This window comes from Ipomoea nil, unplaced genomic scaffold (genome assembly GCF_001879475.1).
Source record: "Ipomoea nil cultivar Tokyo-kokei standard unplaced genomic scaffold, Asagao_1.1 scaffold1250, whole genome shotgun sequence".
Taxonomy (NCBI): Eukaryota; Viridiplantae; Streptophyta; class Magnoliopsida; order Solanales; family Convolvulaceae; genus Ipomoea; species Ipomoea nil.
The window spans coordinates 780,053-791,061 of record NW_017617678.1 but is presented as its reverse complement, the minus strand read 5'-3'; the positions used below and the strand labels follow the sequence as shown (position 1 = coordinate 791,061).

The window sequence follows — 11,009 nt, the reverse complement described above, 5'->3', positions numbered from 1 at the left end:
CTTAAACTTAATGATCACCGGAAGAATTTCTGCGCAGAGATTGTTAGGAACATTTTGTATTTAGATTTTGATGATACCAATTAATAGGAATTTTAGTCTCTAATTCTTTTATATTCTAGACTTAGGATTATCTATGCCCAACATTTGAATAGTCCGAATAGTACCTCAAGTAGTCACAATTCGGTTAAACAAACCAATTTGAATGTTAACTCGAAAGGTCACATTTCACTCAGTCTCAACAAACAAGTTCAAATATAATAGTAACTTGAATGGTACGGTTACCATACGAATAGCTCGAGATGAAGACAAGAAGACTGAAGATTCGGAGAGTAGAAGAACGATTGGTAAGGTCAACCATTCTTAGCCAAAAAGTTTGCAAGTTTGAATGATGGAAGGACCTACCTTTTGAAGCATAAAGCAGACCAAATGGTAAAAGTCAATCATTTGTATCCGAGAGGTTGTAAAGATTTAAGGTTCAAAGTGTTAACCTAGTTAACCATTCGAAAAGGATTGCTCAAGACATTCCCTAAGCAACAATTCAAAACTTTAATATCTTAGGTAAATGTGTCCAAGACAAAGATAGTCCTAAGAACACATCCCAAGGAAGATTTTTCCTTAAAAGCCAAGATATTTTATGCAGAATAAAAAGATATGTTCATCGCAAAATAAGTCACTAACGGCTCGAAAGTCTGACAAGTCACATACCCTCCGGATTACCCATTGGTCTCTACACACTGGTTAATAGCCGTTTGAAATTGGTTTCCCCCCAACGGACCTTTTTCTAAACACCTATAAATACCTTCTCTCAAAGAGATAGAAGGAGCTAATCAATTGAGAATTTCTAAGTATTCAAAGCAAGTGTTTCACATCTAGTGATCAGTCGTGAAAAAGAGAGACAAAAGCTCAAAAGTTAATATCTAGATTTCAAGAGGCTTGTGTTACTTTCATTCGTCAAGATCAAGCCATCCATAGCCAAGCTCTTTGTTGGAGAAAGAATAACTTTTTCATCTAACCTTGTAATCTCTACTCGGTAGTAGTAGAAAGAGGCGGAGTAAACTCACTAACTCGATGAGGAGTTGATAAACTTGGTGAAGTTTAAGGTCAACTTTGTGTTCAAGGCTTGAACATCGATGTTGTACTAAGGACTAGTGCAAATCTCCTTAGAAGTTTCAAGGAGAAGAGTGGAGTAGGATGAGTTGGCTGAACCAGTATAAAATTCCTCTATCTCTCTCTTTACTTTATTTTCATTACACGCTTGCATAACTATTCACATTCAAACCAAAGCATTTTAATAAGATCAACTTACGTGCAAATAAGATAAAAAATAAAATAAATAAATAAAAGGGGTTAAGATAATTTCGTTGCGTATACTCTTCGAAATGTTAAAGTCACCTCTTTGGTACTTTAACGAATCGTAAAAAGTTTTAAAATATATACAACTCTCTAGACTTCTCCAACCCTTCCGGGACCAACAGAGATGATGTTTTCACATTGACAGAAACAATTTCTAGGTAGAGAATTAGGGATTTGAATGAGATAAATTCTCATTAGACCCATCTAAGACTAGCCATTACGAATTGAGATGATTACCGTAGCCGGAGGCAGCGGTAGAAATGGAGACGGAGGAGATCGGGGGAGAAGGAGCTCGGAAGAGATGGGAGGAGGCGAAGAGCATGAGCGGAGGATATGGGAGAAGAAATCATGTGGCAGAAACAGAGAGAGAAACGTGAGATTGTGCATTGCGCGTATTGACCCATATAATAAAAGATCCGACCTGTCTCGCGGATTTCAATCTGTGAGACGAGATCTCACACAAGTTTTTACCTTTTATAAATTACAAAAATTTGAAAGTGTTTGATTTAAATTCTAAAGAAGTTTTTAAAAGTTTAGCCGGAGGGTGACCGGCGTGATCAATTTTGACACGAAATTAATAGTTGTGGATGAAAATTGGTAGTAATTAAATATGTAAATCAAAACTATCATTTTGCTAATATAATACTCGTAGGACCAAAATTGGTATTTGCTCAATAAATAAATAAAGCACCATCCAACTTTTAATATTTCACTTTCTAGGGGTGATATATATTAGCTATTGGCCAAGCCTGCTTATATATGGGAGGTCATAAAATCGAGCCTGAAGTGTTGTTGACTCTTTGTGCTTACAATGTAATAGAATCAATGTAATAGAATCAGCGATTGATTCACTGGTATTTAAAAGGTTTTATTATTACGACTCTGAGAACACAAGTTGTAAGAGATATACACTGATTTAGGACTCCATGCATGTAGGTTGACATTATATAATTAGGATTGGCGAAGCGTGAAGACAAACATCATTTGATAGACTTTATCGATCATGCCCTATAGACACCAACAAAGTCCGCCTCCAATGACCCGGTATAAGCTTTACCGAAGTATTCAAAATAGGAACCAAGCAACTTAGGATAATCTTTAGTTAGATTCCTCGTCTCCAAAATCTTGCCGTTCCTGTCGAACTTCACTGCAATGGAGTCCGTCATAGGGGAAGGCTGCTGCTCCCTAGGGGTGTTCACAGGCACCCAAAAACCACCCGACAACGACGTTGCCCTCTTCACGAATTCTGGATTTCCTCCGAGGTTTTCGAGTACTGTCTCAGTTGTTTTAGCCTTTGGACCTCTGATGTAATGCTTGATAATCTTGCGTCCGATGAACAAAGTGATGAAGATGAAGGTATGATCTTCGCTGATTGCATTGCCGACTGGCCCCGCCAGCCCGGTAAGCACCTCCGTCACCTGTCCCGTCGCCGCCTCGTACTTTAGTAGTCTCCCTGACGTGTCTCCGCTCTGCGCAATTCGTGCAAAGTCGCTGCAAACATAACCAAGATTTTAGGGTGTTTGGTAAATAGCGCAGCTAAAAATATTTGATAAACGAAGTGTTAACTGTTACTTGATTACATGTAAAATAATTTTTTTTAAAAAGCTTATTGTTAAACAGCTTTTTGAATTTAACATTTTGGAGTAATAAATTATTACAAAAAACTAATTAATTAAACATTCCTATTGATTGTTTAACCAAGTCAAGTAATTGACTAATAAGTCAAAATTGACTAACAAGCTAACTATGTTAACAAACATGGTCTTCGCTCCTATCATATATCAGGAGATCGGAACTAACATTTTTGTTGGTCGTCGGAGGTCGGTAAGGGCCAAATCAAACACTATATGGTAAGGAGAATTGTTGGGAGGAGGTCGGTAAAAAGTAAATTCAATCCAGCACCTTGACTCTAAAAAATGTATAACATAAAATAAAGTTACGCTTGTGCTACTAGCTATAGCTTTTGACGTAGTAGTATAAAAGCTAGGGACTGACTTGTGGTGTGAGAGAGATTGTTGGGCAGAGATCGGTAAGGGTCGAGTCCAGACCATGTGGCTAGGAGATTGTATCTAACAAGTGGTACCAGAGCGCTGATGCTGGGAGGGAATTGTTGGGCGGGGACCAGTAAGGACCAAGTCCAGCACCATGTAGCTAGGAGATTTGTTGGGCGGAAGCCGGAGGCCGGTAAGGGCCAAGTTCAGCACCATGTGGGTAGGAGATTTGTTGGACGGAGGCCAGTAAGGGTCAAGTCCAGCACTATATAGCTAGGGGATTGTTGGGCAGAGGCCGACAAAGGGCCAAGTCCAGCACCATGTGGCTAGGAGATTTGTTGGGCGGAAGCCGGAGGCCGGTAAGGGCCAAGTTCAGCACCATGTGGGTAGGAGATTTGTTAGACGGAAGCTAGTAAGGGTCAAGTCCAGCACTATATAGCTAGGGGATTGTTTGACAGAGGCTGACAAAGGGCCAAGTCCAGCATCTTGACTCTCGAAAATGTATGCCGATTTATAAGAAAATAAAGTTACGCCTTCGCTACTAACTATAGTTTTAGTGTAATGATAAGTGCTTGATCTTAAAAATTTTGTTTAAAATGTTACAAGAGAGAGTGTCACCGTACTTTGTTAGGAATATCTCGCCGGATTCGACGAAATATGCGTCCCCAGTTAATTGATCCAAGGATACAGAGTCTGCAAAGATGAAATTTTTGCCGTTTATGCCGGCGGCTAGCTGCTTTGCAAGCCCACCATTTGATCCGACTCTTAAAAGCCCGAAATGAATGTCAGCAATATAGAGATCACCAGTGCGACGATTAAAGTCAAGACCTAAGGGTCTTCCACATATGCTTAGTAAATTTGTGCCGTTGGTTCCATCACATTTTTCCTTGGTCCTGCACAAATATAATTACAACGCTAAATGTTAGTTTTTGTAATCTTAGCTTGGTCATTATTTTTTAAACTTAATCTCAGCTCATATCATTATAATGTAAAGATATTGATTCATGCACATGGATCGGGAGTAAATATCAGCCCTGTTTGGTAAATGGCTATTAACGGATAGTTGTTAGCTAATTGGGTTAATTGGAGAGTATATAACTAGTTGATAACATTAGCTGATTGTAGAAAAGTATTTGGTAAATTAGCTGTTAGTTGATAGCTGTTTGGTATAATTTCTTTTATAAAAAATTATCGAAAAAGTTGCTTTGAGCAGCTTTTTTAATTGTAGCATTTTGGAGTTACAAAAAGTTAATTAACCAAACACTTATATTGATTTTATAACCAAGTCAAACAATTAATAGTGATCAAATAACCCAAAATTAACTGATAGGCTAACTATTTTACCAAACAGGGCCATCGTCTAACTTTACATGGCAGAACATCAAATAAATTATACCATGTACCAAGGTCTAATAACTTACACATAGTTGCAAAAATCGCGTCTAGGCGTCTAGGCGTCTAGGCTGACTATCTAGATTATCACCGTAATCAGTGTTCTACGCGGCCGGTCACCTAGGCGCCGAACTAGACCACCTAGTCGGCCGATTAGCTATTGTTTCATTTTTTTTTTCTTTTAAATGGGTCATTTCACTCAAAACGGCGTCATTTTGAACGAAACAACCCTAAATCGTGTGATAGATCAATATGTTCTTTATACAATTTACAATTCTAGATGTTTTCTAGGTTAATATTAATATTTTAGTATTAACTATTAAAGTATTAAATAGTTTATAATTATCAAGCCTTAAAAAAACTAAAAAAAGAAAAACAAAACAGACGCCCGAGGAGCGCCTAGTGATTTTTTTCAACCATGACTTTACATTGTAGATATGGGTCCAAAATATCCTTCAAATTATGTGTCTGCAGTTAACAGTTTGTCTTTAAATAAATTAAAGGCACATAACAAATTAACTACAAACACATAATATGTTGTTAACATATTATTTGTTTGTAGTTGCCATGTTAACATATTATGTGTCTATATTTATAGTGTTATGCGTATATATGTAGCTAACATATTATGTGTTTGTAATTAACATGTTAATTATGTGCATTCAATTTATTTATAGGCAAATAAACAATTAATTGCAACAAGCACATAAACGATTAATTAAAAATACAGAATATGTAAACTGCAAACACATAATTCTTGGATCACATTCCAAGATACACCTTGATCCATGGTATAACAATCCGTAGGCAGGTGGGCTAATTAATGATGTTTGGTCACATTGTAATATTGTACAATGATACTTGCAGCACGGTAGGTGAGTGTTGTTGAGTGAAAGAGACTCATTCATCCTTAATCAAAGATCAAGAGTTTGATTCTTGACTTTGGGTATGAAGCAATCTTAAATTTTTAGACCAACTGTCTCAAAAACTATGGGCTACGCCGAAAAAAAAAAAAGTTTTAACTTCTATAATTTTTACCTAAAAGGTGACGTGATGGCGAAATCCACAAAATTTCCATTGGAAAATTTGAGAATTCTGCCATCTCTAACCCCCGTATAAGGTCCTCCGCCTCTTGGATCAAAAGCTGTGTCTTTCGGACCAAAAGCGTTTTGAAGTTTGAGCTTCGCTATTAAATCTCTTTCAGGATGAGAATGGATCATACAAAGAGAGGAAATGAACATTAGCATGGAAACCCAGAACATGGTTAGTGATTTCATATTGGTAGTACTATACATGGGTTGAGAATTGATGATAATGATCCAACGGATTGAATCCATTTATAGGTAGAGAAAGACGGTATTATTTTCCTTTGGCAACCCTCGGTATATCTACACCTACATGGTGGAAGATATTACCTTTAGCGTCCACCCCACGTTATATCTATCGCTACATGGTGGAAAGTATGACAGGCAGATACATTTCATTCATCTAATTTTAATTAATTTAACTCTTTACATATATATATATATATATATATATATATATATATATATATATATATATATATATATATATATATATATATATATATATATATATATATATATATATATATATAGTAAGGTTCAAGTGCGGCGATGTCCTTAGATGCGGCGGTACGACGTCACCAATAGTTTAATAAATATATACACACCATCAACGTTAGGAAAATGCACCACAAAAACACACACAAATTATGTACGCATCACCAAAAACACACCATTAGGTGTGGTGAGTTATATAGTGTACTTTTTTTTTGGGTCTGTTGTGTATTTTTTGGTTTTTTTTTTTTTTGCATTCCATTATGGTGTGTTTCCCTTACACTATTAGTGCATATTGTTAACACTGTTGGTGTATTCTGTAATTCTGCCGCACCGCCACACCTAAGGATATCGCTGCATTTGAACTTTCTCATATACATATATATATATATATATATATATATATATATATATATATATATATATATATATATATATATATATATATATATATATATATCGAAGGGATCATGTGTGGGGAGGGCTTCCCGTACAGTTGTACGGGGTGGACGCACATTAAGCACACAAACAAAACACCTTAAGAACACAAATCCACGCACCTTAAGCACAAAACTCATACACCTTAAGTACAAGACCACACACCTTAAGTACAAAACTCACGCACATTACTCACCGCACAATCTCACGGGAGACACTTAACTGCACGAGAACTTAATTTTATATATATATATATATATATATATATATATATATATATATATATATATATACACGACTGACCAAATGAAAAGAGGTGCAGAGGTAAAAGATAAGGTTAAATTTCAGCCTTGATATCAACCGCTTAGAATGAAGGAAATTTTTTTTTAAAAAAAAAACAAATACAGTGACATTTTGAAAATTTTTTGTAAGTGCATATTTTTCGTCTTTGGGCGCGTTATTTTCTTTCTTCGAGTGCACTTTTTTGTCATTTGAGTGTACTTTTTTGTACCTTCAAGTACACATTTTTTAAGATTACAAATATAGAAAAAAAAATAAAAAATTGGCCGTGTGCACATTTTTGTGCCTTAAAGTACACAATTCAGAGCCTTCAAGTGCACAATTTTGTGATTTCGAGTGTACATTTTTGTGCCTTCAAGACTTCAAGTGCACAATTTTGTGCCGAGTTCACAATTTTAAGCCTTCGAATGCATAATTTTGTGCCTTCAAGACTTCGAATGCATAATTTTAAGCCTTCGAACGCATATATATATAGGGATGCACTCAGGTGCGAATAAGTGCCCAGGAAGAAATATGCGAACGAATCAGCACACGACACGTGCCACCAAGGTGGACACAGTTCCACAGCATAATTTGGAACCGCAAGGTGGACACGGTTCCACAGCATAATTTGGCAGGACTCCCAATATGATACAGTCTAGTATTTCAATTCCTTATAGGGCTCTTAGCCCAAAATATGTATAAATAGACCCTCCCATACGGATAGTTATGTTGTGCATCCGTATGCACCATGCATGGTGCATACGGATGCCAAAATGACGTCGTTTTATTAAAAAACGCGCGTCTCCCCTTTTAAAAAAATTCAGGTTCGATTCCCAGCAACAACATTATATTGTTCATTCATTCTGGAATTTTAGTTCATAGATTATGGAATTATAGTTCAATGATTATGGAATTATAGTTCATCGATTATGGAATTGTAGTTCATCGATTATGAAATTTTAGTTTATAGATTATGGAATTTTAGTTCATTCATTCTGGAATTTTTAGTTCATAGATTAGATTATGGAATTATAGTTCATCGATTATGGAATTATAGTTCATCAATTATGGAATTTTAGTTCATATGTTGTTGCTGAGAATCGAACCTGATTTTTTTTTTAAGGGGAGACGCGTGTTTTATTAAAATGACGTCGTTTTTGCATCCGTATGCACCACATGGTGCATACGGATGCACAACATAATTTGCCCTCCCATAAATGGAGAGGGGGGAGGCAATATTCATCAATACAATGTATTTATTCTCTCCATATTTTCTCTATATTTTTATACTTGTTATTTTAGCGATATTGTTGGCTGGCCATTGACTACCCAAAATTCATAAAACCAACATTGGCATCGTCCATAGGGATCGGTATGAAAAGTTACGTTCGTTCTTCAAAACCTAAATACAAATCCTGAATCCTTGGATTATGGTCACCGCTCCTCGACATGCCCAACCTGGTCAATCGACCCACGACCTACGTGAAACCCTGATCCACCGTCCTAATTCTAGAGCATTGTCCAGTCACTCCACCTATCCCAAGGAGAGTGGTCAGAGGATGAAGCTCAGGAAGAAAAAGAATGGTCGTCTACTGGAACGGTCGCCCAAACCTTACCGGTTAGCCTAAACAGACCTCGTCCAACAAATAGAAGTCGTCGAGCGTCTATTGGAAGCACTACAACGCGACCTTGCACCGGGCTGGTCCCCATAGAGATAGACCCCACTGGTCGCGGTCGTCTGTAGAAAATAAATAAGCAAGACCAGTCCCCAAAAAGAATTAGTGGACCTAGTTCACTCATCGGTCGACAGAACTACCCAACACGTTCGGTCCTAGAGCAACTAGGCCCCCAAAGACAGCCGTTCACCTCTAAATCCCCCAATCATGCGATCATGATCCAATCAACGCCAACTAGGCTCAATCCTTGCCAACGAGCAGAGACTGCCCGGCTAGAAGATCCGTGGACCAACCAGCCAATGGAAATGGAATACTTGAGAGTTGGCTCTCCGATCCGAAAGATATGGCCAAGAGTAGTGGAGAAATACCCGAGCCTATCCAGGGAGCCCAAGTCGAGGACGCCGCAGAGTTAGCCAAGGAGGTTAAAAACCTCCAACACATGGTTGAGGGTGGAAAAGACCGCCAACCGAATGGTCACGCCATACAAAGTATGCGTTAACGAGGAGTAAACTGGTTGGAGAGAAATGGAGACTTAGTATTTGGCCAATAAGCTACTGAGGATGAGCAACTGGTGGGAGGGAAGCTTGTCTTTTCGAGGAGTAACTGACTAGAAAAGGGCTCGGAAAGAAGTAACTGGTTGGATGAAAACTTGAAGTTTAGAAACGGATAACTGGTTGGAGGATACTCTTAAGATACTTTCCTGACACATTGACTTCGTGAAATCTCAAAAAAATGAGGGACCGGATAATGGATGATATATTGCGCTGACCGGTCGGACTAGTCAACGAAAAGGGTCTGGGCCACATAGATCGGCTCAAGAAAGTAACTGGATCAAGGAAGCCCTAGAAGGATACTCAGTACGAAGCAACTTAAGAGTGTAATAGGGTTGGGCTTATTATTTAGAATGTAACAAGGATTGGGCTTATTATTCATACTAGTATTTCATATGCGCGATGCGCTAAAATATATGCCCAATATTAATACTTAATGTTAAAATATTTTTTAAAATAATTGTGTGTGTGTGTGTGTGTGTATTATATATATATATATATATATATATATATATATATATATATATATATATATATATATATATATATATATATATATATAAATTGTATAATTCATATTAATATTAATGAAGTAAGAATTATAGAAATGATATATTACTGAATATAATTATGGTAATATTTAATTAAAAATTAAATAAAATCAAACTTACCATTGAAGAATGTAAGAAAAAGATATTGTGTATGCATGTGTATGGTAATAATAATGTGAAAAGATAACAGAAGTTATTATTATTATTCAGAAGTTAACAGAAAAAACGGACATAAAACCAGGGACATAACCTGGATTAAAATTTATTATGTTTTTAGAATTTAACAAGGATTGTTTTTATTATTCATAGTGTAGTACGGTTTGACTTTTCATTTCCAATGTAACAAGGACTCCCAATATGATGCAGTCTAGGATTTCCATTCCTTATGGGGCTCATAACCCAAAATATGTATAAACAGATCTCATACATGTGAAGGGGGATGCAATATTTAAATACAATATATTTATTCTCTCAATATTTTTCTGTATATTTTTTACTCGTTATTTTAACGATATTGTTGGCAAGCCGTTGACTACCCAAAAGTCATAAACCAACAATGTCATTAATAAGTTGGTATCTTGTCATGTAATAGGTACGTACGTGCAGACACAATTATTTTAATATTCTAAATAAGTTCATAATGTATCTTAATGTGTTAAGAACCCATTAATATACATGTCATTATGACGTGTTAACTCGTTAACAATTTGAGATAAAATAAGATTAAACTTGATCAAACTCGTTACTTTAGTATCAAATTTTATACGGGTATCATATAAAAATTGTGAAGTCTAAACTGTACTAGCCATTGAACAATGGCAACATTATTATTAATATTAATATTATTATTATTAGTAGTAGTATTATTGTTGTTGTTGTTGTTTTCTCTTTGGCTATCAATCTTGACAATCTGAAGAAAAAAAAAAATTGAAGAGTAGGAAAGTGAAAATTTTGAAAAAGGGGGAAAAAACAAAAAATAAAGAAATAAAGTAAACAAACCTAAAAAGCCTTTCTAGCTTGGATAGTTGGGGGAATGTTGGATTGCCTTTTCAGGTTCATGAAATTTTAATGGGTCACTATTTGCACCATACTTTAGTCAAAAGTGGTAAAGTACCTTGAAATTATAAAAAGTGAAAATTTTTAATAATTATATAGGTGGTGTAAATAGCTAAATGGGTATTTATATTGCTATTTG

General features: G+C 36.1%; 1 protein-coding gene across 1 annotated transcript; it reads right to left on the bottom strand.

Moving 5' to 3' along the window:
* Positions 1-2,200: 2,200 nt before the first annotated feature.
* LOC109184088 (protein STRICTOSIDINE SYNTHASE-LIKE 11-like) lies at positions 2,201-6,044 on the bottom strand. The gene is made up of 3 exons (XM_019334128.1): positions 5,775-6,044; positions 3,968-4,237; positions 2,201-2,844 (listed from the first exon to the last, which is right to left on the bottom strand). Exons 1-3 carry the CDS (start codon positions 6,029-6,031, stop codon positions 2,355-2,357), a joined length of 1,017 nt encoding a protein of 338 aa, XP_019189673.1. The 5' UTR covers positions 6,032-6,044; the 3' UTR covers positions 2,201-2,354.
* Positions 6,045-11,009: the final 4,965 nt, after the last annotated feature.

Bases quoted from the DNA above. Each gene is read 5' to 3' on its own strand.
- LOC109184088 (XM_019334128.1), bottom strand. From the start codon at position 6,031: ATGTATAGTACTACCAATATGAAATCACTAACCATGTTCTGGGTTTCC. The intron at 4,238-5,774 runs GTAAAAATTATA...ATATTTGTGCAG, and splicing joins GCCATCACGTCACCTTTTAG to GACCAAGGAAAAATGTGATG. The intron at 2,845-3,967 runs GTACGGTGACAC...TTATGTTTGCAG, and splicing joins GGCGAGATATTCCTAACAAA to CGACTTTGCACGAATTGCGC.